The sequence below is a fragment of the Dipodomys spectabilis genome, unplaced genomic scaffold (assembly GCF_019054845.1).
Source record: "Dipodomys spectabilis isolate Male_0828 unplaced genomic scaffold, ASM1905484v1 ptg000085l, whole genome shotgun sequence".
NCBI classification, from domain to species: Eukaryota; Metazoa; Chordata; class Mammalia; order Rodentia; family Heteromyidae; genus Dipodomys; species Dipodomys spectabilis.
The window spans coordinates 4,975,894-5,003,827 of NW_024870762.1; the positions used below are offsets into that span (position 1 = coordinate 4,975,894).

The 27,934-nt window shown below is 48.5% G+C and overlaps 2 protein-coding genes across 4 annotated transcripts; one reads left to right on the forward strand and one right to left on the reverse strand.

Moving 5' to 3' along the window:
• Positions 1-60: 60 nt before the first annotated feature.
• On the reverse strand, positions 61-27,669 carry Ppt2 (palmitoyl-protein thioesterase 2). 3 transcript variants are annotated; one of them, XM_042683733.1, is made up of 9 exons: positions 27,651-27,669; positions 12,111-12,304; positions 11,715-11,868; positions 11,124-11,219; positions 10,928-11,035; positions 7,906-7,989; positions 7,481-7,565; positions 1,109-1,163; positions 61-924 (listed from the first exon to the last, which is right to left on the reverse strand). In XM_042683733.1, exons 2-9 carry the CDS (start codon positions 12,294-12,296, stop codon positions 781-783), a joined length of 912 nt encoding a protein of 303 aa, XP_042539667.1. In that variant the 5' UTR covers positions 12,297-12,304; positions 27,651-27,669; the 3' UTR covers positions 61-780. The 3 variants fall into 3 exon arrangements, with proteins under 3 accessions (XP_042539667.1, XP_042539666.1, XP_042539668.1); XM_042683732.1 differs by lacking the exon at positions 27,651-27,669 and adding an exon at positions 13,202-13,303; XM_042683734.1 differs by lacking the exon at positions 27,651-27,669 and adding an exon at positions 12,490-12,507.
• Positions 14,619-18,068, forward strand: Prrt1 (proline rich transmembrane protein 1). The gene is made up of 4 exons (XM_042683735.1): positions 14,619-15,145; positions 16,033-16,571; positions 17,179-17,364; positions 17,485-18,068. The coding sequence occupies exons 1-4, from the start codon at positions 15,127-15,129 to the stop codon at positions 17,659-17,661; spliced, it is 921 nt and encodes a 306-aa protein (XP_042539669.1). The 5' UTR covers positions 14,619-15,126; the 3' UTR covers positions 17,662-18,068.
• Positions 27,670-27,934: the final 265 nt, after the last annotated feature.

Here is a 27,934-nt window from a genome sequence, read left to right on the forward strand (position 1 = left end):
CCATCCCCACCCTCCTTGAGGACCCCAGGTTCCATTTACCTGGAAAGAAGCCAAGCCACACTGAGGAAATTGAACTTTATTTCCATAAATACAAGGAACACCCATTCAAGGGTAGTTAAAAGAGGGGCTGGGGCCTCAAAGAAACTAGGCTCCCAGGGCATACCCCAACACTGATCATAGGGACTGGGGGATCCCCAAACCTGAGATGGGCCTTGCAGGCCACAGATATTCCCCAACACTGACACTTCAAGAACGGAACTATCCCCATAGGGGAGCCACAGAACCCCACTCTCATGGGTGTCCTTGGAGGATGAGGAGGGCTGACGACAGAGGGGAAGGTCAGAGGAAAAGGGAACATGGGAGACAGAAGCTAAAAATGTCCTGAGTGGCCTGGAGGGACACCCCTGTGGTGGGCAGGGGCTGGTTCTCCTGTACAGCCAGAGGAGGAGAAGGTGGAGGAGCAGCAGCAGCAGCGGCAGCAGCAGCGGCAGCAGCAGGAAGAGGAACAACCACAAGTTGTTTAAAAACTTGGCTCTCACTTGCCTCCTTGGCCTTGGGAGAAAAGGAAACCATGTCCCCCAAACAAAAGGACATGAGGTAGGGGGACCAGGACTTGTCATTCATGAAGGAGCAGAGGATGGGGATTTTGAGAGCCCTGGTTGGTAGGGGGCAGTGTGGGAGCAATGAGGTGGTCATAGGCATGCCAGAGGCTGACATCTGCTTTCCAAGGCCACCACTTGGTCTCTGGGCTGAGGGCTTCCTGACCACCTGAGAACGTTCTCAGGACAGCCAAGGTTCAATGCAAGTATCATAAAGAGTACGGTTGGAATGCCAGACTGTGTGGGAGATCCCAGCCATCGGACATCTCACTATGGCCCCTCGAGCCAAGAGAGTCTTCAACCCAAAAGAATCTCGCAGATATACCTTCAAGGTGGGTGGAGGGGCATAGAAGCATAGAAGAAAAACACAAAGAGACACAAAGTGAGTTACTGCTGTCCTTCTGGGCCCCTCCCCACATAAACCTTTCAGCTTAGATGTCAGTAGTAGGGAAAGCTCCAAAATGAGGAGAGACAGTGGACCAAGAGGGAAAGCATTGCAAGAGGCTTACCGGTTGCTCTTCCATCTCCAAGACTGTCTCATTGGCATCATAGAAACCAAAGAAACTACAAGAGATTGGAGAGGCAGTTATCAGAAGAGGTAGGTAATAAAAATACATAATAAGATAGTAAAACAACAACAACAACAATAATAATAATAATAGAGTCAAGGAAAATCAAGATGTAACATCTGTAATTCCAGCACTCAAGAGGCTGAGGCAGGAAGATTGTGAGATTAAGGCCAGCCACACTACTGTGATCTTGGACTAGGGAAGTCTAGAACAAAGGCAAAGAGATGAGACACAGCTAGGCATGTGGGAGAGCGTGGGCCAGAAGCCTGGGATGGATTTTAGAAGGTCTAAGAAGGTGGTATTCACACAGGCGCTATTCTCCCCAAGTGTATATTTGAACATGTTGTCCTCACTGTACCATAAGAAGGCCTCCTTCAAGGGGGCACCTGTGGCTCCTGCTTGTAATCCCAGGTATTCAGAGAGCTGAGATCTGAGCATCTCAGAGCCAACCTGGGCAAACAAACCTGACAGGCTTTTTTTTTGGGGGGGGGGAGGGGGGACGGCTTGAACTCTGGGCCTGGACACTGACCCAGCACTTTTTTGGCTCAAGGCCAGCACTCCACTTGAGCTACAACACCACTTCTGGGTTTGTTTTTTTTTTTTTTTTTTTTTTTGAGTAGTTTATTGGAGATAAAGGACTGGGGCTGGGAAGGTGGCCCAGTGGTGGAGTGCTTGCCTTGCATGCCTGAGGCCCTGGTTTCAATTCCCCAGCACCACATAAGCAAAAAGGAAAAAAGCCGGAAGTGGTGCTGTGGCTCAAGGGGTAGAGCGCTAGCCTTGAGCTGAAGAGCTGAGGGACAGCACCCAGGCCCAGAGTTCAGGCCCCACGACTGGACCCAAAAAAAAAAAAGTCTCAAGGACTTTCTTACCTAGGCTGACTTTGAACCTCAATCCTCTGATCTCAACCTCCAGAGTAACTAGGATTACAGGTGTGAGCCACCAGCATTCGGCTCTGAGAGACTCTTATCTCCAATTAATCATGAAAGAAAGAGTGGGAACTTGAAACTTGATGCAAGTGGGAAAGCATCAGCCAAGAGCAAAAAAACCCACAAAGACAAAAACAAGGGATTCCCACACACGCACTCAAAAAAAAAAAAGAGCAGATGAGGCCTAAGTTTAAGCCCCAGTACCAGAATCCTTGTACCTGGAAGGTGATGGCAAGAGAACAGTGACTTTAAGTGCTAGGCTAGCCTGGCCTGCACAGTGAGTTTGAGGTCAACCAAAGCGGACTCAAACAAACAAGCAAAAAAAGCTGGATAATGTGATCTCACCACATACTAACTCTATGAATGTAGACATATTCTTCTCTCAATACCTTTGCCTCTATGTTGTCTTAAATGTCAAATAAAAATAGTTGTAAGGATTAAATTAACAATGCATGTCAAGTACTTAAAACAGTATCTTGACGCATAGGAAATGCTCATAACCTGATCTATTACTAACTTTCATAGTGTTCCTGTTCAGATAAAATGATATAATGCATATAAAAGCCTCTTGTTGCACTCAAATAAAAGGATGTCAGGCTTTCATCAAACACTCCAATAAGCCAAGTGCTAGTAGCTCATGCTTGTAATCCTAGCTACTCAGGAAGCTGAGATCTGAGGCTGGTTCAAAGCCAGCCAGGCAGTAAAGTCTGTCTGACTTTTCTCCAATTAATCACCAAAAATCTGGAAGTAGAGCTGTGGCTCAAGTGATATAATTTCAGCCTTGACTGAAAAAGCTAAGGGACAGTGCTCAGACCCTAAGTTCAAGCCCCAGAAACAGCAAAAACCAAACATCCCAATAAGTTGGACATTTGTGGCTCATGCCTAATATTTCTAACTCTTTGGGAGATCCAGACCTGTAGAATCTTGGTTCAAAGCCAGCCTGGGCAAAAAAGTCTGAGACTCTGTCTCTAGCAAAATACTAGACTGGAAGCATGGCTCAAGTACTAAGAGTGCCAACCATAAGCACATTGAGTGCAAAGCCTTGATTCAAGTCCCCAACATGTACATGTGCCTATGGGCACACGCGCACACCCCCCCTCCCCACCAATCTCATCTTGATTGGAATAAAAGATGAAAGGAACTGGCTGTCAGGAGAGGTGGGAGATGAGGCCTTATTGTTTAGGTGATCTATAATTTCAGTTTAGGGAAAGTTCTGAAGATGGTTGTCCAATGTGGATCTACTTAGTGCAGTGTACAAAGCTGTACACTCAGAGCTGTTGAAGTGTGGGCTGAGAATGTGGCTTAGTGATAGAGTGCTTTCCTAGCATGCATGAAACCCTAGGTTTGATTCCTCAGTATCATATAAAAAAAGCCAGAAATGGCACTGTGGCTCCAGAGCTAGAGGGCTAACCTTGAGCAAAAGAAGCTCAGAGACAGTGCCCAGCCCCTGAGTTCAAACCCCAAGACTGGCAAAAAAAACCAAAAAAACTGGTGAAGTGATTTTTGTTTTCAACCTGCCTATATTTATGTATCTCTGTATCTATGTCTATATAGCTATAGACATATATGCACATACACATCTTCCCCAGTGCTGAGGATTAATCCAGGGCCTCATACATGTGGGGTAAGCACTCTACTGAATGAGTTACATACCCCAGTCCATTGTTTGTATATGTGTGTGCTATAAGTACACATATGCATAAATATATCTCCTTTTTTGTTTGTTTGTTTGTTTGTTTTTTGCCGGTCATGGGGCCTGAACTCTGGGTCTGGGCACTGTCCCTCAGCTCTTCAGCTCAAGGCTAGTGCTCTACCACTGGAGCCACAGCGCCACTTCCGGCTTTTTCTGCTTATGTGGTGCTGAGGAATCGAACCCAGGGCCTCATGCTTGCAAGGCATGCACTCTACCGCTGAGCTACCTTCCCAGCCCCTATATCTCCCTTTTTTATGTTGGTACTAGGTCTTGAACTCAGGACCTGGGTGCTTTTTCATTCAAGGCTGGTGAGCTACCACTTGAGCCACAGTTCTGCTTCCAGCTTTTTGGTGATTAATTGTACATAAGTCTTACGGACTTTCCTGTCCAAGTGACTGAACTCCAATACCCAGATCTCAGCCTCTTGAGTAGCTAGGATTACATGCATGAGCCACCAGTGCCTGGTCTCTGCTTCCCTCCACCTTTTGAGATAGAGTGAGACATGTAATCTAGGCTGGCCTCAAACTTTTTTGTTGTTGTTGGTCAGGGGGCTTGAACACTGGGCCTGAGTGTTGTCCCTGAGATCTTCAGCTCAAGGCTAGCACTCTACCACTTGAGCCACAGTGCCACTTCCAGTTTTCTGGTGGTTGGTTGGAGTTAAGAGTCTCATGGATTTTCCTGCCTGGGTGGCTTTGAACAATGATTCTCAGATCTTAGTCTCCTGAGTAGCTATGGTTATAGGCATGAGCCACCAGCACCTGGCATGGCCTCAAACTTGAAATTATCCTGCCTCAGTCTCTTGGGTGCTGGAATTAGAGGCATGTGCCACCACATCCACCTGTGTGTGTGTGTGTGTGTACATACACACATATATACATACATACATATACACATACACACATATACATCCATATATATGTATGTGTACATATAGAGGTATATAATATCTCTATATATAATTGTGTGTGTGTGGTCTGGGTGCTGCTGTCCCTGAGATTTTGTGCTCAAGGTTAGTGTTCTACCATTTCAAGTCACAGCTCCATTTCCGGCTTTTTTGGCAGTTAATTGGAGATAAGAGTCTCATAGGCTTGGGGCTGGGAATGTGGCTTAGTGCTGAGTGCTTGCCTAGCATGCATGAAGCCCTGGGTTCGATTCCTCAGTACCACATATAAAGAAAAAGCCAGAACTGGTGCTGTCGCTCAAGTGGTAGAGAGTGCTAGCTAGCCTTGAGCAGAAGACACTCAGGGACAGTGCCCGGCCGAGTTCAAGCCCTAGGACCAGCAAAAAAAAAAAAGAGAGAGAGAGACAGTCTCTTAGGCTTTATTGTCTGGGCTGGCTTCAAATTGTGATCCTCAGATCTAAGCCTCCTGAGTTGGTAGGATTACAGGCGTGAGCCATCAATGCGTGGCTCAACTATACTTAATCGCAACAAAAAAATGGGAAAAAAAAATCAAGGGCCTAAGTATGGCCTGCAAAAGGTTCCATGTAATTAGTCCCTACTAACTCTTCGCCCACTCTCTCCCGGCTCCTTCTGCTCTCATCCCAGCTGCCTTCTCAACTCCTTGCCCTCTACCCCAGGTCTTTGAAGGGGCTCCTTCGATCACAACTCCTTCTTTCACTCCCTTCAGTCTTGCTTGCTTGGCCCTTCCAGGAGGATATCTTCAATCACTAAAATAAGCCTCAGCTGGGAATGTGGTCTAGCGGTGGAGTGCTTGTCTAGCATGCATGAAGCTCTGGGTTCTATTCCTCGGTACCAAATAAACAGAAAAAGCCTGAAGTGGTACTAGCCTTGAGCAAAAGAAGCTCAGGGACAGTGCCTAGGACCTGAGTTCAAGTCCCAGGACAAGCAAAAATCATCATCATCCTCATCAGCATCCTGTCTTCCGATTCCTTTTCTGCCTTCTTTTATTGCTACCTGACATGTATTTATAATTTATTATCTTGTCCCCAATGAGAACCTAAGTTACAGATCACCAGAGACTTCTCTTTTATTTGCTGTTGGATCCCTAGGGCCTAGAACAGCACCTGGGCACATGGTGTTCAATCATTATTTGTAGAAGAAGGTAGTTCAGATCACACACAATGACACACAATCAAGGTAAGTGTGTATAGTGCCACAGAGCATGTGAGGCATGGAGAAGACAGATCTAGGCCTGTAATACTAGCTACTCGGGAGGTTAAGATCTAAGGATGGGCAAAGCCAGTTAGGGCAGACAAATCCAAAAGAATTTGTGTGTGCACACACAAATGCACACACACAGAAATGTGCTGGTACTAGGGCTTGAACTCAGATCCTTGGTACTGACCCAAGCTTTTTCACTTAAGATTGGTGCTCTTGAGCCACAGCTCCACTTTTGGCTTTTTGCTCACTAATGAGAGAGAAGTCTCACAGATTTTTCTGCCCAGGCTAGCTTTGAACCACAATTCTCAGATCTGAGCCTCCAGAGTAGCTAGGATTACAGGTGTCTCTCAAGAGACTTTTGTTACCAATTAGCCAGCCAGAACTACAATAGTGGCTCAAGTGGTAGAGCCCTAGCCTTGAGTAGACAAAGCCAAGCACAAGTGCAATGCCCTGAAATCAAGCCTCAGTGCTGGCACTAAATAAATAAATACAATAGAGAGGACAGGTTGGAGGCTATCACAATAGTCTACATCAATAAAGAAATGGCAACAAATGAGATAAAATAACACAGAACCCCAAAGACATATTGTACCACCATCAATTTCCTGGGTTTGGTACCATGTTCTAGTTACGTAAAACGCAATCACTGGGGTAACTGGGTGAAGTATATACAGGACCTCTGCCCCTCTAAATCATCTTTGTAACCTGTGAATCCATAATCATTTTAGTTTATTAAAGATGGTTTTATTTTATTTCCCTCTCTATGTTGCCCATATTGATCTCAAATGTGTGGGCTCAAGTGATCCTTCTGCCTCAGATTCAATAGTTAAAAGTTTTTTTTCCAAGAGCTGAGGAAGTAGCCCTTGGTGTTATCCTCAACACTGAAAAAAAATAAATAATGATATCTACAAAGTAAGGTTGATAGGAATGGAGAGAAGGTAGAGGCAGCAGGACATAGTCACTGGAAACATATAGAGGTTTTGCTCTCCAGTATTAGGAAGAATGGCAGGTGGCGGGGCACTGACTGAGCAATGAGAGGTGCAAGCTAGTTAAAGGCAGGAGAAAAACATTGGTATGAGGCTGGAAGTCCCTTTATCCAACCTTCAGGCTCCATAATTGTTGCAACCTGCTGCTCCTTAAAGCAACCAGGAACAACACAACAATGGAGACCTGACCGTCGAAGTGAAGTTTGGGGTACCAGGGGATCTGTAGCTTTCCGCTGGCAACAGATCCCAAGGTTCCATTAACCAAGGTTTTTATTGGTCTTGTACAAGGAAATCAGGTACAAACAACAAGGAGTGACAATATTTTGTATACAAGTAGTAAGTGACCTTCGCATTCAGGGAGGGAGATCTAAACAGTAAACAGCCTACAATTTGCATAAACCTAAATCTACCCTTAGGGTCCCAGTTTAGGGAAGAATCTGAGTTCCTGTTAAGCCAGGACTGATTAACCTTTCCAGGAAAACTCAGCATCCTGAAAGTGTATTGGAAGAAGGCATTCCAAACTCCCAACCCTTTCAGGGTCTCACAGCTTGGATTTTCAGGCTCTCACACATAATCCCCTGTTACCTGGACTGCCAGGGAGTAATAACACCATCATCAGGGCCTCCTATCAGCACCAAGCGGCCCAGACGAAGAAAGTTCTTCCGCCATGCTGCAAGTAGGAAAAAGAGAGACTGAGTCAGCCACAGGGGTCAGGCCAGGTAGAGCCAAAGACATGGGGAAGGAGGGTGTCAGAAGCAGAAAAGGTAGAAGCAGGGCTGGGAAAGTGGCTCAGTGGTAGAGCACTTGCCTTGCATGCATGAGGCCCTGGGTTCGATTCCTCAGCACCACATAAGCAAAAAGAAAAAAGCTCGAAGTGGCACTGTGGCTCAAGTGGTAGAGCGCTAACTCTGAGCTGAAGAGCTGAGGGACAGCGCCCAGGCCCAGAGTTCAGGCCCTACGACTGGACCCAAAAAAAAAAAAAAGAAAAGGTAGAAGTACGGTCATCTTACCAGTGGCATTGGGATGGTCTCTTTCCCCATTGATCAGGGCCAGGAAGCTGCTGGCATTGAGGTACAAATCATCATGATGGGGGTCTGGACACAAACAGCAATTCAAAAGGTAAAGAAGTAGAATAAGAAGGTAAGACTGGAGACTGGAAGAGCAACCAACAGGCTACAATATAATTAGGGTAGACAACAATATAATACAATCAATAATAAATGTGAACATTATAGAAAGCACCTTTATCTAGCATCTACTATGAGCCAGATACTATTAAAAGCATATTACAGGGCTGGGCATGTGGCGTAGTGGTAGACTGCTTGCCTAGCATGTATGAAGCCCTGGGTTTGATTCCTACTGAGAAAACAGAAAAAGCTGGAAGTGGTGCTGCAGCTCAAGTGGTAGAGTGCTAGCCTTGAGCAACAACAGCTCAGGGACCGTGTCCAGGCCCTGAGTTCAAGCCCTAGGACTGGTTTAAAAAAAATTAAAGCATATTACCCCAAGCACTGGTGGCTCATGCCAGTAATTCTAGTTACTGAAATCTAAGGATCTTAGTCCTAAGCCAACCTTGGCAGTGAAAGTCCATGAGCCTCCTATCTCTAATTAATCACAAAAAAGAAAAAAAGGCCACCAAGTAGAGGACACAAGTGGTAGAGCACTAGCCTTGAGCAAGAAAAAGCTCAGGGCCAGCACTCAGGCCTCAAAAGAAAAACAACACTACAAGTGTACAAAGTATGACCAAATCTGTCACTTGTTTTTGTAAATAAAGTTCCAGGGCTGGAGGCATGGCTCAAAGGCTAGAGTGTATGCCTACCTATTGTAGAGAACTGGATTCAAGCCCAAGCGTCATGAAAAGTAGTTTAAAATCGGGCGCTGGGAGCTCACACCTGTAATCCTACCTACTCAGGAGGCTGAGACCTGAGGATTACAGTTCAAAGCCAGCCAGGTCAGGAAACAACTGTGAAACGCCTATCTCAAAAAAACAAAAAACAAAAAAAAGCAAATCCAGCACCAGTGACTCACACCTACAATCCTAGCCACTCAGGCTAAGATCTGGTTTAAAGCCAGCCTTGGCAGGCAAGGCCGTGAGACTCTGATCTCCAATTAACCACTAGAAAATGGGAAGTGGTGCTGTGGCTCAAGTGGTAGAGTGCTAGCCTTGAGCTGAGGGCCCAGGCCCAGAGTTCAAGCCCCACAACCGACAAAAAAAAAAAAAAAAAAATCAATTAATTAATTAATGAAAAATACAAAAAACAAGCCAGGTATTGGTGGCTCACGCTTTTAATCCTAGCTACTCAAGAGGCTGAGATCTAAGGATAGCTGTTCAAAGCAAGCCCAGGCAGGAAAGTCCACGAGACTCTTATCTCCAATTTTCCAAAAGAAAACCACAAGCGGCAGTGTGACTCTCAAGTGGTAGAGCACTCACCTTGAGCAGAAGAGGTCAGGGTCAATCAATGCCCAGTCCCAGAGTTCAAGACCCACAACCACCACCACCACCACCAACAACAAAAAAACTGGACATTAATGAAAATGAACTAAGCAACTCAAGGGCAGCAATGGGAGGGAGGGAAGGTGAGGGAAAGAGCTTACACTAAGTAAAAGAAAAGAAATGTAGGGGGGGGCTGGGAAGGTGGTTCAGTGGTAGAGCACTTGCCTTGCATGCCAGAGGCCCTGGGTTCGATTCCTCAGCACCACATAAGCAAAAAGAAAAAAGCCGGAAGTGGTGCTGTGGCTCAAGTGGTAGAGCGCTAGCCTTGAGCTGAAGAGCTGAGGGACAGTGCCCAGGCCCAGAGTTCAGGCCCCATGTACAGACCCCCCCCCAAAAAAAAACAACTGTGCGTTATCGCCCAACATGGAAGAAATAGTTGTACTGTCAAAGTTTGTAGAGTTCACAAACTTTATAGACCAGCCTTGTGAAGGTTAAAATTTGTTCGTAACTTTAAGTATTACTATCCTACAATACTGTGAAATTTATGCAATCATTTAATCTCAATAAAAAATTATTATAAAAACAAACAAAACCCACCAGAAAACTGTAAATAGATTTGGCTCAAAGTGGTAGAGCACTAGCCTTGAGCAAAAGATCTTAGGGACAGTGCCTAGTCTCTGAGTTCAAGCCCCACATTGACAAAAAATTTTTTTAATAGAAAAGTAAAGTTCCTCCCCAAGCTGGTGACTCGTGCCTGTAATCCTAGCTACTCATGAGGCTGAAATCTGAGAATCACAGTTCTAAGCCAGCCCGGGCAGGAAAGTCCATGAGACTCTTATATCAGAAAACCAGAAGTGGTACTCAAGTGGTAGAGTGCTCACCTTGAGGTAAAGAGCTCAGGGACAGCGCCCAGGCCCAGAGTTCAAGCCCCATGACCAACAAGAAACAAATAAATAAAATAAAAATAAAGTTTCAATAAGAAACACACACACAGCCGGGCGCTGGTGGCTCACTCCTGTAATCCTAGCTACTCAGGAGGCTGAGATCTGAGATCGCGGTTCAAAGCCAGCCCGGGGAGGGGGGGGGGGGGGGGGGGAGTGACTGTGAGACTCCTATCTCCAATAAACCACAGAAAACCAGAAGTGGCGCTGTAGCTCAAGTGGTAGAGCGCTCGCCTTGAGCTGAAGAGCTGAGGGACAGCGCCCAGGCCCAGAGTTCAAGCCCCACGACCGACAAAAAAAAAAAAAGAAACACACACACACACACACACACACACACACAAAGAAACACATTTTTCATAGGGACAACTGGGCTTTCACAACCAGCAGAATCAAGTAGTTATAAGAGAGACTGTAAAGCCTACCACAAACCAATAATATTTACCATCTCTTTTACAGAAATATTTGGCTGAGCCCTACATCATACTATGTTCTCTAAGGCAATATGATAATACACATAAAGCCACGTGAACAATGCCCATACAGGTAGTAAGTGCTCAATAAATGTAAGTTATCACTATTGTTTTCATTGATATGAGAACAACAGGCTGGATCCTTTATGATGCCCTCTCCATGGAGGCCCATTCAGCATCCACCACTCACCATGCCAATAGTTGCAGATGGAGAATTCCTGGCCCCAGGGGCTATAGCAGATCCGGTAGAGGTTGGACCGCATGGATGTGGGGAACAACCACTTCAAATAGTCTGTATCTGGCAAGAGAATTGCAGTGCCAAGTGGCCACAAGACTATATGACCCAAAACTCAGGGTCTGCCATGGCGCCCACAGTACTCACTCACCTCCATATTGCCCCATCTGTGGAGATGAGAGGGAGATGAAAGTGTCCACGTTGTGCTCATCCATGACAGAGAGCAGTGCGCGGCACACAAGGCCTCCTGTAGGCAGAACAACAGCATCAGGAAGGGATTTAAGAACAGCCAGGTCAATGCCCATTGCCCTCAGGGCAATGCCCATTGCCCTCCCCCCTCCCCCACATCACCACCACAACCACGCTAAACATAAAAGGAGACAGGCTCAGAGAAGACAGACACACCCTGTGTGCCAAAAAAGCCACATGTCATGTGAGTATCAGTTGCTGATTTAAAGATCTAGGTCTCCTGACTAACTCTAGAATCCTTTTAACTGCCCCATTTGTCCTTAAATCCAAGAACCATGGGTAATAGGAAAAGAAGAGACAGTATATTGGATGTCTCCCTCCCATCTGGGGCACAATGAAAAGACTTAGGTACTGAGGGAGTCAGAAAAGTGGGGCTCAGGTACCAAGGCTCTGGCCGGAACAATAGTTTAGAAACAAAGGACATCAGAGGTTTCCCTCAGATAAGAATCAAGCCTCAAATGGGGCTTAGAAGTTAGGAGGGAGCATTGCCTACCCTGGGAGTAGCAGATGAGGTTCACCCCTTGAGGGGCCTTTGCCATGATGGGGTCCACCGCCTCCCGGAACCCTTGCACCTGTTCCCACAGGGGCCGCAAGCTCTGTCTGCCATCGAAGAGATCAATCACTGTCACCACAGTCCCGGGATGTGTCTGTGGGAAGGGGGCAATGCAACCACTGGGGATGGACTATGGAGCCCCGCCACCACCCCACCACCCTGTGGCCAGCGTCCACATGCCTATTTACGCCTGCTAGAGCCAGGCATCCAAATCCTCATCTCTCCCCCGTGCCAGCAGCAGCTCCCTAAGGAACTGGCAGTCCCAGATGTAGCTTTGAGCTGCCCACTCTCCCTCCCTAGCCGGGTCCAATAACCCTCGCAGGCCCCCAGACCGACCTCGTTGATGAATTCCAGCAGGTGGCGGAAAGTGGATGAGCTGTCAAAGAGCCCGTGGACCACGATGACCGGCTTGTAGGAAGCGCGGTGGGGCGCGGGAGCTGCGGACAGCAGAAGCGGCAGGAGACACGGCACCAGGAGCAGAACCCAAGCCCAGGGGGGCCTGTGCCCCCGGAGCCCCAGCATCCTCTCACCTGAGACAGGGGAACGAGGGCCCGTGAGAGACGACGACACCCCCTCCCCGTCAGAACTGACAGCGGACAACAAAGCCTCCCCCCTTCCACACCACGATCGTCCCACAAAATAGCCGGTGAACTCAACTCTACTCCTTTCCCCCACGAACACACCCCCCAAACTACGTAGACGCCGCAACGCGCACCCCAAGTCCCGCCTCCAACTCGACGCTCGCGAGACGCGCTCCCGGGGGCCCAGGGTCTTCCTGGCGCATCGACCCCAGCCACGAGCAATGTGGGGTTCCGCGAGACCCCTTGAGCAGCAGCCCGGGCCTCCGGGAGAGGCAGGCTCTCCCGCCCGGCCTGGGTCTGGAACCCACGCGGCGGGGGTGGGGAGGGCAGGGTGCGGGGAGGACGCGCCGGGGAATGACGGCGGGGAGGGGGGGAGGGCAGCTCGGGGTCGCGCAAAGCCGTCACGTCCGGGGCTTTCCCTAGCAACCGTGCGAGCGTCCCCGGCAACGCCGGCCGCGCCGCGGACGGGGTTGGGGGTTAATGGAATATTCCATTGCGCTCTAGGAACTGGGGAGGAAGAAAAGCGGAGCGATCCATTTAGGAGGTGCGGGGAAGCGGTCTCCTAGAATCTAAAGAAAGCCTCCGCAGGCCCCGCCACACGCCCGCGATCCTAGGATCCGACTAACCCCCACCTGGATTCAGCCCACTTCCACTCCAGGCGCCCGGCCCCGCAGAACAGGACGTTCTGGGCCCTGGTGGAGCCGTGAGGGTTGGACTGAGTTAAGGTAGTCCTTGTGCCCCACGCCCGCCAGGCGAGTGACAGGATGGCGTGCGGGGCTGCTGGCAGCTGGAGCGCACCCCTCCGCCTCCGCCCGCCCGCCCAGCCGCCCCAGGTCAGCGCCTTACAACTCTTGATTCTGAAGTGCATGTAGTGCCCTCTTCTCCGGAGACGCCGAGAGCCCTACAGTCCTCTCCAGTGAAGTACTGGCCCGGCCCAGTGTTTACAACTTCCTATGTAAGACCCACCCTTAAGGGGCGGGACCCCTGGGGCTTCTCATTGCCAAGAGATTAAGGTCAATCTTTCAACCTGAATGACCCCCTTCTGGTCTTCCCCACCGAAATCTGCAGGTGGCTGGGGAACCAGACCCTTCCAATCCAGGCAGATTTGCCAGCAAGTGGTGTTTCCACCGCTCAGCCTACCAGTGACCCCCCTACCCAAGATCCCGGTTGGGGGTTGAGGCCTTTCGAAGGGGTTTTTACTTAGCAGTTAAAGACGTTTCCCTTGAGAAAAGGATTTCTGAGCAAGCCTGAGCCTCACTGTCTGATGAGCAGACTAAACGCATCTCATCCAATGAAATCATCTTGAAGCTTGTAGAGTGATGATGGGGCAGGAGTAAGGGGTCAGGAGGATTGCCCAAGTGCCTGAAAAACCTGAACAACTACTATAAGGCCGTGATCTAAAGCTCTGAGGCCAGGGACTGGTTTGAGCATCTTTACGGGTGGGACGTGGCCCAACTGGGAGGGGATAGAGACAGCTTGAAGAGCGACTGCCTGGGGCGGAGGCTGGGATGTACAAATTTAAAGAAGGGGGAGGGGATAACTGTTTTTTGTAAAATCTCCCAACTGGTATAATCTGGGTAGACTGCTATCCTCACCCCACCTCCTCACCCACGCGTTCCAAGAAGCAAAAAAGCAAATAAAAAGACTGCAGTAACCACAGTGCCTCTAGTCTCAGGTTGACTCCGGAGGTGGAGTTGCGTCTTGGCAGGAGTGGTGGGTGGAGATGTGTGGGGAGGGGATTTCGGGAATGGATCTATACTCTGACCTGCCCAGGAACTAGGAGCAGATCAAATAGCAACAGAACAAGCCTACCCCTCCTTCTCCGGAAGCTTTTCAACTGCTAAACCCTGGAGATTCAACTCCTAAACCCTGGAGACGAGGTGTCCGGGCTTCCTATGCCCCTCCCCCAACTCTCTCCTCCCCCCCCCCCCCCAATCTGAGCCAGGGTGATGAGGTCAGACTGTCATACTGGCACTCGAGTGAAAGGCTGGAGATTCTCTAGTTCAAGGCTAGACTATGCTACAAATTAAAAAATAAAAGCGGAGCAGAGACCCTGTTTTAGAAAATAACAAAAATTGTAGACCCGAGCCTTCTATTTTACAACCCAATCAGCAGGGCCAAGCTGTGAACTCTGAGAACTTCCAGACAATCTTGGTTCAATTCTGCACAATTCTCTTTCACACTGTTATTGCCCCTAAGAAGGAAAAACTAGGACCATAGTTTTGGGAGATCTTTGGTAACCTTGTGGGAGCTCTGAGGGGAACTGAGAATAGAAGACGTGCCCAGGTGAACCCGGACTGGAGGGAAGTAATCGAATCCACCGAGCACCAGCTCACTTCCTCCCACAATGTAATCACTACAGAGAGTCTTAGAGGGGGAGACTCTAGAGAGTTCTCTCCCTCCTTCCTTTGCTTAGTCCCACCCGCTTCACTTGGTCTAGCCTCTCTGTTTCCATGACAACTCCAAGGGAGCCTAAACTGGGGGCTTGGATACCAGGGTGAGAGGAGGAGAGAGGTGGTCCAAGAGCAGAAAGGGAGAGAGAGAGAGAGACCAAGACAGAGTGGGGGGAAGTCTGAAGCTCTCCCCCCTCCCTAGTGGACTCGGTCCCTTTAAGCTCCCTCCCTCCCAGCTCTCCCTCCACCCCCCGCCACTGTCTTCATCTCTCCATCTCTGCGCTGCTGCTGGCTGCGCCATCCCGGACCCAGACTTCTGCACTAGCTAGGGGCCCCTGACTCCAGCTGCAGGGACCCCGTCCCAACAAGACCGCAAGCATGTCATCGGAAAAGTCAGGTAAAAAGCAATAATAACAAAACCTCCCCCACCTTCCCCGGGATCCCCCCCCCCCCGAACTTGCCCCCACTCCCTGCCTTAGCCTTCCCTAATGGGTGGTTTAGATGGCTCAGTTCACATTTCCTCCTCTGTCTAGCTTTTAAAGCCCCTCACCCCTCATCTTTCTATCCCCATCGCTTGTCTTCTTTCCCGTAGTCCACTCTCAGCCTCTGCCACTTGCCAACAACATGGGCAAGGATGGGGGTAGGTGGCGAGGGTGAGGGAGCTACAGAGCAGCTTAGCACTGGCCAGGTAGTGCAGGAATAGCATCTCTGGGAGTGACAGATGGACAATCATTGGCTCACTTGTGTGGAGACATGATGAGATGGGGGGTGTCAGGGAAGTACCACCCAGACTCTTATTATTATTTTCATTTTTTATAGTCTGAAAAGAAGCAAGGAGAGTTCCAGAGGTCAGGGCCCTCCTTCCCCACCGAAGGGGGGGATAGAGACAGAAGTGTCATTCCACATGTGTTTATATGCAAACTGTTGAACTGAGCACGCATGAACACAGCGTTGCATCTCTACACATGTATATCTATGGGGATAGTTCAGACAGGCCAGCCCAAAGGCAGTGAGCAGGATGGAGACTGGGTTTGTGGGTGAGCGCTGCGTGCACACAGCTAAAAATCAGGAGCAATAGAGTTGTGACCTGAAAACTAGATTGAAGTGGGGGGTGGTGGCCTAGATACAACCCCTCTACTGCCCCCAAAATGAGAGATGATTTCTCACCCATCTCTCTCTCTCTCTCTCTGTCTCTCCGATTACTTCCCCATCCCTGTCTCTCCTTCCCATCTCTTCCGTCCCATCTTTCCCCCTTATCCTCCCCTCGGCTCTTCTTGCTCTCAGGCCTCCCGGACTCCGTTCCTCATACTTCTCCACCGCCGTACAATGCCCCTCAGCCCCCTGCCGAGCCCCCCGTCCCTCCCCCACAGGCGGCCCCGGCCTCTCACCACCACCATCACCACCACTACCACCAGTCTGGCACCGCCACTCTCCCACGCTTAGGGGCAGGCGGCTTGGCCTCTTCCTCGGCCAGCGCTCAGCGTGGCCCCTCGTCCTCCGCCACATTACCCAGGCCCCCCCACCACGCCCCGCCGGGCCAGGCCTCTGGGGCGCCTCCACCCGGCTGCGCTACCTTGCCTCGCATGCCACCCGACCCTTACCTACAGGAGACTCGCTTCGAGGGCCCACTTCCCCCGCCGCCACCCGCCGCCGCCGCCCCACCCCCGCCGGCGCCGGCCCCGACTGCCCAGGCCCCGGGCTTCGTGGTGCCCACGCACGCAGGGGCGGTGGGCACACTGCCTCTGGGGGGTTACGTAGCGCCCGGCTACCCCCTGCAGCTGCAGCCCTGCACTGCTTACGTGCCAGTCTACCCGGTGGGCACGGTGAGTGTGGGGCTGACAGGGGCCTAGGAGGAGGGGTGCATGCATGGTGGAACGGGATTTGCTTGAAATTGGGGACACTGGAGGCTAGGGAAATAATAAAAACAGGGCTAGGGCATAAGTGATGTGCAGGTGGCAAGCTATAGAAAGAAGAGCGGACTAGGGAAAGGCCTGGGAATGTGGGTGATACAGATAAGGTAGGGGGGGTTCCTTGGGGGTTAGTGGTTAGAGTCTGAGATGGGGAACCTAAGTGGAGAGGAAGTCCTAAAGGACGCAGAGAAGAGGATAGAAATGGTAGCTGGGAACCAAAGGACATAAGGGAGCGGAAGCTGGGATTGCGGAGGTAGAAGCTGGGTAAGTGTCCAAGAAACAAAATCTGGCAGTGCCAGAGACCCATGCTTTGTGGGAGAACGTGGAAGCCTCCGAGAATACTGGGGGTTAATGGTGCACTGTGAGGAGGCCTAAATGGAATTGATAAGTGTCCTAGAAGGGCAAAGAATTGTGCTTTTAAAACTGAACTGCCAAAGACTCATGGCTGGTAGGCTGGGATAGCCTTGGAGTGACTTCCATCCCTCCTCCCCTTCCTCCCCCCTCAACTTTCCTCCTACAGCCCTACGCAGGTGGGACTCCCGGGGGAACCGGGGTGACCTCCACTCTCCCCCCACCGCCCCAGGGCCCAGGGCTGGCCCTGCTGGAACCAAGGCGCCCTCCGCACGACTACATGCCCATCGCAGTGCTGACCACCATCTGCTGCTTCTGGCCTACGGGCATCATCGCCATCTTCAAGGCAGTGCAGGTGTGGGATGAAGGGTTTAGTTTCACGTGGTTTCCCTTAGTACCCGGCGGCGTTCTGGGGATCATCTTAGAGGGAGGCTGCGGCTCGCTGACCTCCTCTCCTCCAACCCCTGCCCGATAGGTGCGCACGGCCTTGGCACGCGGAGACATGGTGTCCGCCGAGATCGCTTCTCGCGAGGCCCGGAATTTCTCCTTCATCTCCCTGGCGGTGGGCATCGCAGCCATGGTACTCTGCACCATCCTCACCGTCGTCATCATTATCGCCGCGCAGCACCACGAGAACTACTGGGATCCCTAAAAACGCTCCGGCCTAGCTCCGCTCTGTACCCTTTGATCTCCCAGGCGCGTCCTGCCGTCCTGCAGCGGACCCGATGGGGGCCATGCAGACCCGCCTCCGGGGCCCGCGGTACTTCAATACATCCTCAACTCCGCCTCCACGGAATCTCTCGCCCCGAGAGAACACGCTCGGAATCCAGTTCCTCAGGAACCTCGCCAAAACTCACACCCCGCGTCCCCCGGGGATGCGGCTTCCCCGGATCCCCTCCAAACGCCAGCCCCAATCCCCAACCCCTTCCAAGTACAGCGCCCCAGCTGAGCTCCCGCCGTCCACGCTCCCCGGCCCTGAGGCCCCGCCCCTCGCTAGGCTCCGCCCCCAGACATGACAAGCCCCGCCTCCTGGTCGGCAGGCCCCGCCCTCTCCTCCCTGTGGGGTGATCAGTCTGGTGATTATGGGTCTGCGGTTCCCTGACGGAGCCACGCCCCCACGCTCGCTCCCGGTTTTTGCTAGCACTGTTTCGTCTTCCTCTTCTTTCTGGCTAATCCCAGCACCCCATCCTCCCCGCTCCGCCAAATACACTTTTTGTTGTTTTTGGAATGAGATTTGAGAGGTCTCGGGTTTAGGACCTTCTACCTAGAACAACAACGACGAGGTCCCCTTCTCTGTAAATACTCCTATACCTGAGCAGCTCCACGGAAGGGAATCCCGGGTAAGGACTCTGGTCCCCGGAGGGAGCTCCCGCGCTTCCCTCCCCTCCCCTGGCCCCCTCCCCTCCCCTCGGCGGTCCCCGACTTGTTCTGATCTGTGTGTGCGTGTGTGAACTTCTGAAAGATGATATTAAAGAGACTTAGTGGATTTGTCACCCCCAATTCCAAGGACTGCGGCCCCACAGGGACTCTGCCTGTTTGGGCTCCTCTTTCACCTTTGTCTCCCTTTTCAAGGTAGGGGGCGAAGTCCAACAGAGCAAAAATGAGATATATTCCCAACCACCAGAGAGATATAAATATGGAAACAAAGGGGGGGGAGGGGGGACGGTTCTTAGGTATCACTAGGGAAGACAGGTGCCACTGTCATCGGCTTGGGCTTTGGGGAGGGAAGATTTACAAAGGGACCCAGAAATGGAACCCCCAAACTCCAGGAAGCAAGAGGAAAGAAGATGACAGATCATTGTGAAAAGTTGATCAAACAGGCCACCAGTGGCTCATTCATGCCTGTAATCTTAGCTTGAGAAGCTGAGATCTGAGGATCAAGGTTCAAAGCCAGACAGGGTAGGAAAGTCCTTGAGATTCTTATATCCAAATAACAACCAAAAAGCCAGAAGTAGTGCTGTGGCTCAACTGGTAGAGAAAGCTCAGGGGTAATCCCCAAGTCCTGAGTTCAAGCCCCAGTACTGGGGACAGGGAAAGTTAATAGAGGAGGCTTCTGTAGTGATGGGCTGAGACAAGCAGGGGATTTAGTGTCTTTCATTGTGCACCTGCAGGACAGGGCCCTACTCTAAATTCAAGCACTCACACAACATACGGGCACCATACAGGATGATGGTGGAGACTGACATCTCCTGAAGCTTCCAGTGAGCTCCTAGCTCTACAGAGGCAGTGAGTTAGGAGCTGGTGAGAACACTGTGAGGGGCTTGGATATCATGAGTTCACTTGGGGACATTTTAGGTTTAATGTGCTTTCCTTACCAAAGTTCCTGAAAAAAAAAAAACTCACATTTGCAGCTTCTACTTCCTCATCCTCTAATTATCTTTCTTTTATTCTTAAATGGGGGTATACTGTTATCAAAGATGTGTCTGCACCTCTTTCTTGAAATCATACCATTTGTGCGTGTGTATGTGTGTGCACGCCCGCGCACGCATGCCAGTACTGGGGCTTGAACTCATTTTCTCATTTGGATTATTTGATTTGCTCAAGGCTGGTGCTGGGCCACACCTCAGACTTCCAGGTATTTGCTATTTGGAGATAAGAATCTCATGGGCTTTTCCGCCAGAACTAGCTTTTAACCATAATCCACAGATCTCAGCCTACTGAATAGCTAGGATTACAGGTGTGAGCTACCACTGCCAGCTTTTATACCATTTTTTTTGGGGGGGGGGGGGGGTCCGGTCATGGGGCCTGAACTCTGGGCCTGGGCACTGTCCTTCAGCTCAAGGCTAGCGCTCTACCACTTGAGCCACAGTTCCACTTCTGGCTTTTTTTTTCTTTGTGCTTATGTGGTGCTGAGGAATCGAACCCAGGGCCTCATGCCTGCAAGGCAAGCGCTCTACCACTGAGCCAACTTCCTAGCCCCTATACCATTTCTTAAAACTCCTTGCAATATGCTTCTACTTTCTATGCTCCTGAAGCCACCTTATCAAATGGCACCTAATGACTAGAGATGACTTGGAGCCAAAAATCAATGGTACTCTGCCTCAAAGTACTCTGCCTCCTAAACTCCTTTCTATCTCTCTTGACACTGGGTTCCCTACATACCCAGGATCAGAGCTATGTAATCTCCTCCCTCACCACTCCATGCACAAACCTGAAATCATCCCTCCTTTCTCCTTTCTTAGTGTCTGTCTCTGATTTTCTTTCTTTTTTTTTCTTTTGTCAGTCCTGGGGCTTGAACTCTGGGCCTGGGTGCTGTCCCTCAGCTCTTCAGCTCAAGGCCAGCACTCTACCACTTAAGCTACAGCACCACTTTTGGTTTTCTGAGTTTATTGGAGATAAGAGTTTCACTGCCTTTCCTGCCTGGGCTGGCTTTGAGCCATGATCCTCAGATCTCAGCCTCCTGAGTAGCTAGCATTATAGGCGTGAGCCACCAGTGCCCAGCTATCTGATTTTCTTTTCTTCTCTTGAGACTTTTTTTTTGAAAGTTCATTCAATACATCCATCATGTCAATTTTTTTTGTTTTATTTATCAACTGGTTGATTGAGGCAGAGCCTTGATATGTAGCTTGAGCTAGACTTAAATTCTGAGTCCTCCTACCTCAGCCCCACCATGGCTGGCATTCTGTATTTTGACAGGAGGATGATTGAATCAAGGACTTCAGATATGATACTAAGCAAACACTTTACTACTGAGATACATCCCCAGCCTCTAACCATCAACCCTAATCCATTGCCTCTCCAACCTGTACTTTACATGAAGACCTTCTGCCAAGTGTCTGCAGACAGCAGCCATGAATCATGTTACTGGTCCTCTACACTAAACATGTTCCAAACCAAATTGATGAAATGCCACCAATACTCTGGTACCTTTAATAGCATTGTCTTCCTAGTCATCTTTCCTTTTCTAAATACTTGCCATCTCTCTCTCTCCCTCCTGTCTGACAAAGGTGTACTGTCAAGCCAAGTCAGTTCCACAGCCACAATATGTTTTGAATTTAACTTTTCCCCAGCCTTGCCAAGAGCATTACCTCATCTAGGATTATTACAACAGCTTCCACAACAGGTCTCCCTGCCTCCTACCTTTCTCCCTATTCCAAGTTCCCCTCAACACTACTGTCAAATTATCTTCCCTAGACACACTCCTTACATAACTTCATTGCTTACAATCCTTCACAAAGGTGGTGGCACAGTCTGTAACAATTCAGCTGCTTGGGAGGCAGAAATAGGGGGATCACTTGAGTTCTAGATGAGGCTGGGTGCCAGTACAGTAGCCCAAACCTGTAATCCTAGCTATTCAGGAGGCTGAGATCCAAGAATTGCAATTTGAAGCCAGCCTGGGAAGAAAGTCTATACTACTCTTAATCTCCAATTAACCACCAAAAAGTTACAAGTATAGTTCTGGCTCAAGTGGTAAAGGGCTAGCCTTGAGCAAAAAGCCTTAAGGGATAGCGCCAGTAAAAGGAGGAGGAGGAGGAAAAGGAGAAGAAGGAAGAGGGAGAGAAGGAGAAAGAAGCAACATTTCAAGGTTGTCTATTGCTCATTCAATTATTTACAAAATTTTAATCTGGTCTTCAACTCTATATAATTTTAAATCATTCAGCTTTGTCTGTTTAACATAATTTCCAACCAACCTAATTTCCAACCAAACAGAAATACTTATCCCCCATCTTCAGGTCTTTACCCAGCTGTTCCGGATCTAAGACCTTCTTCTCCAGTCTCTATTATTACACAAATTGTTTGCAGCTTGTCATGAGCTTCAGCCCACTTGTAGGCATTTGCTGACAAGGTGCTTTCCACTTCACATCTGCTTCTCTATTTGGTCAATTTTTTTTTGGCCAGTCTTAGGGCTTGAACTCAGGGCCTAGGAACTGTCCCTGAGCTTCTTTTGCTCAAGGCTACCACTCTACCACTTGAGCCAAAGCGCCACTTTCTGGCTCTTTCTAGTTTGTGGTACTAAGGAATAAAATCCAGGACTTCATGCATGCTAGACAAGTACTCTACCACTAAGCCACATTCCCAGTCCTCTATTTTTCATTTATTTATTTTTTTTGTTGGTGGTGGGGTTTGAACTCTGGGCCTGGTGAACTCTGGGTCTGGATGCTATCCCTGAGCTCTTCAGCTCAAGACAAGCTCTCTGCCACTTGAGCCACAGCACCACTTCTGGTTGTCTGGTGGTTTACTGCAGGTAAGAGTCTCATGAACTTTCCAGCCTGGGCTGGCTTTGAACCATGATCCTCAAATCTCAGTCTCCAGAGCAGCTAGGATTACAAGCGTGAGCCACCTGTGCCCAGCTATTTGGTCAATTTTTTGGTCCGGTTGTGGGGCCTGAACTCTGGGTCTGGGTGCTCTTCAGCTCTTCAGCTCAAGGCTAGCGCTCTACCACTTGAGCCACAGCACCCTTCTGGCTTTTTTTCTTTTTGCTTATGTGGTACTGAGGAATCGAACCCAGGGCCTCATGCATGCAAGGTAAGCACTCTACCACTGAGCCACCTTCCCAGCCCTGGTCAATTTTTTTTTAACTGTATTTTTTTTGTCTTTTTTGTCTTTTTTTTTTTGGTACTGGGGATTGAACCCAGGATGTTGCACTTGCTAGGCAAGCGCTTTGCCACTGAGCTACATCCCAGCCCATATTTGGCCAATTTTTATCTGCTCTTTAAGGCCAAGATAAATTCATCCATCATTCAAGCAAAAAAGTCCCTCTCAGATGGGAACCGATGGCTCATGCCTGTTATCCTAACTACTCAGGAGGCTGAGATCTGAGGATGGCAGTTTGAAGTCAGCCCAGGCAGAAAAAGACTGTGAGACTCCTATCTCCAATAAATTACTCAGAAAAAAAACTGAAGTGGCACTGTGGCTAAAGTGGTAGACTGTTAGCCTTGAACACAAAGAGGCTCAGGGAAAGAGACTAGACCCTGAGTTCAAGCCCCAGAACCAGAGAAAAAAAATTCTGTCTCCCTCTGTCAGTCTCTAGCTTGGATTTAGTAATGGTCTCACTGCTAGTGATACTTCAGAATTGTAGGGGGCCCTTTTTAAATCCCAAAGGTAGCTAAGCACCTGTGGCTCTTGCCCATATCCTAGCTATTTAAGAGGCTGAGGTCTGGAACTAGGCCTCAAAAAATAGCCTGATACAAGAAAAAGACATTAAAGGGATCCGCATAGGGAAAGAAGAAGTTAAACTATCCCTTTTTGCAGACGACATGATACTATACCTCCACGATCCCAAAAACTCCATCCCCAAACTTTTAGAAATCATAAGTCACTTCGGCAAAATAGCAGGATACAAAATAAACCCACAAAAATCAATTGCCTTCCTATACACTGATAACGCACAGGAAGAGAGGGAAATAAAGGGAGCAATCCCATTCACAATAACCTCCCAAAAAATAAAATATTTAGGAATTAACCTAACCAAAGATGTAAAAGAACTATTTAATGAGAACTATAAAAAGTTAAAGAAAGAAATTGCAGAAGACACTAGGAAATGGAAAGACCTCCCATGCTCCTGGATAGGCCGACTTAATATAGTAAAGATGGTGATACTTCCAAAACTAATATACAAATTCAATGCAATTCCTATTAAAATCCCAATGACGTACATCACTGAAATACAGAAAACAGTCCAAAAATTTATATGGAACAACAAAAGACCTAGAATAGCCAAAACAATTCTAGGGGATAAAGACAATATGGGAGGGCTATCCATGCCGAACTTCAAACTCTACTACAGAGCTATAATAACAAAGACAGCATGGTACTGGCACAAAAACAGACCCGAAGACCAATGGAACAGAATAGAAGATCCAGATATAAATCCACAGGCCTACAGCCAGCTGATATTCGACAAAGGAGCCAAAGACATACAATGGAAGAAACACAGCCTCTTCAACCGCTGGTGCTGGGAAAACTGGGCAGCCACATGCAGAAAACTAAAAGTGGACCCCAGCCTATCACCATGCACCAACATCAACTCAAAATGGATTAAAGACCTTAACATTAAACCTGAATCTCTGAAACTACTGCAGGACAGAGTAGGAGAGACACTTGAACTAATAGGCACAGGAAGGAACTTCCTGAACAGAGTCCCAGGGTCACAACAAGTTGGAGAGAGACTCGACAAATGGGACTACCTTAAAATAAAAAGCTTCTGCACAGCTAAATCTATCGCAACTAAGCTAGAAAGACAACCAACTAATTGGGAAAAAATATTTACCAGCAATATATCAGACAAGGGGTTAACATCCTGTATATACAGGGAACTCAAGAAACTAATCCCTCCCAAACCTAACAAACCAATTACTAAATGGGCAAGGGAACTAAAGAGGGACTTCTCAAATGAAGAAATAAAAATGGCAAAGAAACACATGAGGAAATGTTCATCATCCCTGGTGGTGAAGGAAATGCAAATAAAGACAACCCTGAGATACCACCTTACCCCAGTCAGAATGTCCCACATCCACAAATCAGCCAATGACAAATGCTGGAGGGGATGTGGAGAAAGAGGAACCCTATTACACTGCTGGTGGGAATGTACACTTATACAACCACTTTGGAAAGCAGTCTGGAGGGTCCTTAGAAAGCTAAAGATTGACCTCCCTTACGACCCAGTCATACCACTTCTAGGCATCTACCCTGAACAACAGGAACCAATATACAAGGACACGTGCACCTCCATGTTTATTGCAGCACTGTTCGCAATAGCTAGGATATGGAAACAACCTAGATGCCCCACCACAGATGAATGGATCCAAAAATTGTGGTATCTATACACAATGGAATATTATGCAGCCATTAGAAATGACAAAATAATGGCATTTGCAGGGAAATGGATGGAGCTAGAAGGAATCATGTTGAGCGAGGTAAGCCAAGAACGAAGAGACAAATGGTACATGGTCTCCCTGATAAGTGGATGCTAAATCCAAAAGGTTAGGTGATACGACAAAACTAACAGGACTTAAGAAACAAAGAACTCCCACTCATCTGGTTGAACCACTACTAAATATCCCCATGCTGCTGATCACAAATATAGTATATAACATGTGAACACTGTTATATATTACAGACTGTGGTAGACAATTTGCTCCAGGGAAGTTAGAATGAACTTGTGACTTTGAAATTATGTAATCATTTAATCACAATCAAAAAAAAAAAAAAAAGAACCTCGGGGAAGGGAGGGAGGGAGGGGATGGTAGGGGGAAAACAATGGAGGGGGTAACAATGTTCAAGAGGAAGTGTACTCATTACCTCACTCATGTAACTGTAACCCTCTGTATAGTAGCTTTACAATAAAAAAAAAAAAAAAATAGCCTGATAGAAAAAAGTTCATGGGACTCCATCTCTAATTAACCAGCAAGAAACTGGGCTAGAAACATGCCTAAAGTAGTAAAGCACCAGCCATAAGCATGTAAGCACTGAGAGAGGTAGATAGAGGCCCTGAGTTCAAGCCTGGTACCAGCACAGAGAAAACAAAAATAAACTCCAAAGCCCAAGGGGCATTGTAAACCAACTGAATAAGAATCTTAGGCATTCATTTTTTTCCCCCAGAGCCGAGGACCGAACTCAGGGCCTTGCACTTACCAAGCAAGTGCTCTTCCACTGAGCTAACCCCCCAACTCCACATCCATATTTTTTTTGGAGGGAGGTCCGGTCATGGGGCCTGAATTCTGGGCCTGGGCACTATCCCTCAGCTCTTCAGCTCAAGGCTAGCACTCTACCACTTGAGCCACAGGGCCACTTCCAGCTTTTTTTTCCTTCTGCTTATGTGGTACTGAGGAATCAAACCCAGGGCCTCAAGCATACAATGCGAGCGCTCTACCACTGAGCCTCCTTCCCAGCCCTTCACATCCATATTTTTTTTACAACCCCAAAGGGTATGTGTTTGATTCCACAGGGCAGCCAAGGTTGGGAATTGTTGGCTTTGAGTCACCTCCAGGACTAATCAGGAAGGGAGTGGCCAAAAAGGTGGCTTCATCCGAGAAAACTTTTTTTTTCTTCTGTGACAATTTCTCATTACATAATCCAGGCTCTCAAAATTGAGTTCATTCTGCCTCAGCTCCTAAACATTGTGGAACTATAAGCACCTGAGCAGAGCAACTTTCTTTTTTCCTTTTCCTTTTCCATTCTTTTCCTTTCTTCCTTGCTTGTGCTGATCCTGGGGCTTGAACTTATGGCCTGGGCCGTCACTGAGCTTTCCTGCTCAAGGCTAGCACTCCATCACTTGAACTACAGCTCCACTTGCAGTTTTTTTGGTGCTTAATTGGAGATGAGTCTCATGCGGGGGCTGGGGTTATAGCTTGGAGGTGGAATACAAGGCTTAGGTTCTAACACCCAAAATAAAGTTGTTTTGAAAGATTAAAAAAGGGCTTGGATGTGGCTTAGTGATAGAGTGCTTGTCTAGTATGCATGAAACCCTAGGATCGATTCCTCAGTACCACATAAACAGAAAAAAATGGAAGTGGCACTGTGGCTCTCAAGTGGAAGAGTGCCAGCCTTGAGAAATAAAAATAAAAAGGCTGAGGTCTGAGGATCACATTTTGAAGCCAGTATGGATGGGAAAGTCCATAAGACTCTTCACCCTCATTTAGAAGAATTAGATGTTTATATAACTTTGTTGGGAACAAAGGAATCATGGAAAATGCCAAGATTTTTTTTTTTTTTTTTTGTCAGTCGTGGGGCTTGAACTCTGGGCCTGGGCGGTGTCCCTCAGCTCTTCAGCTCAAGGCGAGCGCTCTACCACTTGAGCTACAGCGCCACTTCCGTCCATAAGACTCTTACCTCTAGTTAACCACCAAAAAACTCAAGTTGAGCCTTGGTTCAAGTGGTAGAACGCTAGTCTTGAGCAAAAAAGCTCAGGGACTCAGGGACAGCACCCAGGCCCTGAGTTCAAGCCCCAATACTGACCACCCCCACCCCCACCCCCCCAAAAAAGTCTCATGGACTTTCCTGCCTAGGCTGGCTTCAAACCTCAATACTTAGATCTCAGCCTCCTGAGTAGCTAGGATTGCAGGTGTGAGCCACCAGTGCCCGGCTCCCTCTTTCTTTCTTTCTTTCCTTCTTTCTTTCTTTCCTTCTTCCTTCCTTCCTTCCTTCCTTCCTTCCTTCCTTCCTTCCTTCCTTCCTTCCTTCCTTCCTTCCTTCCTTCCATAGTAGAGCTTGAACTCAGTGCCTGGGCCCTGTCCCTAAGCTCTTTTTGCTCAAGGCTAGCACTCTACTACTCTGAGCCACAGCTCTACTTCTGGTTTTCTGGGAGTTAATTGGAGATAAAAGTCTCACAGACTTTCCTGCCCTAGCTGGCTTTGAACTGCAGTCCTCAAATGTCAGCCTCTGGGGCTGGGAAGAGTGTGTACCTTCATGCATGAGGCCTTGGGTTCAATTCCTCAGAACCACATAAGCAGAAAAAGCCAGAAGTGGTGCTATGGCTCAAGTGGTAGAGAGTTCACCTTGAGCTGAAGAGCTGAGGGACAGCGCCCAGGCCAGAGTTCAAGCCCCATGACCTACAAAAAAAAAAAAAATGTCAGCCTTCTGAGTAGCTAGGATTACAGGCATGAGCTACCAGAGCCAGACAAAATATCTAGAGCCAGAAATTCACCAACTGTATCCCTTCCCCCCACTCCCTATCTTGATGTTAAGAACTACACAACTTACCTTGAGGGCTAAGAAAGCAGGAACCAAATCTGCTTTACCTCCAGTTTTCAGATCACCATCTAAGGAAGCCTCTCTTCCCACTCTTAGATGTTAATCAAGTGAAAGCAGTAGACAGAAGTAAGTAATAATGACTTGGACCCAACCTCTCCACCTTACCCTGACTCCTCGCCCAGAAGGAGGAGTCCAATTTAGTTCTGTATTCCAATTTAGTTCTGTATTCCAGTTTAGTTCTCCTCCCACTTTAGCTCAACTCCCTCACTGCTATGCCCTCAGGTGCTGGTGCC

Excerpts from the sequence above, each read along its gene's own strand:
- Ppt2 (XM_042683732.1), bottom strand. The coding sequence starts at position 13,223 with ATGCACTTCAGAATCAAGAGTT. Across the intron at positions 11,869-12,110 it reads TGCTGGAATTCATCAACGAG|ACACATCCCGGGACTGTGGT; the intron begins GTCGGTCTGGGG and ends CCCTTCCCACAG. Across the intron at positions 11,220-11,714 it reads CCTCATCTGCTACTCCCAGG|GAGGCCTTGTGTGCCGCGCA; the intron begins GTAGGCAATGCT and ends TTCTGCCTACAG.
- Prrt1 (XM_042683735.1), top strand. Across the intron at positions 16,572-17,178 it reads CAGTCTACCCGGTGGGCACG|CCCTACGCAGGTGGGACTCC; the intron begins GTGAGTGTGGGG and ends TTCCTCCTACAG. Across the intron at positions 17,365-17,484 it reads CCATCTTCAAGGCAGTGCAG|GTGCGCACGGCCTTGGCACG; the intron begins GTGTGGGATGAA and ends CCTGCCCGATAG.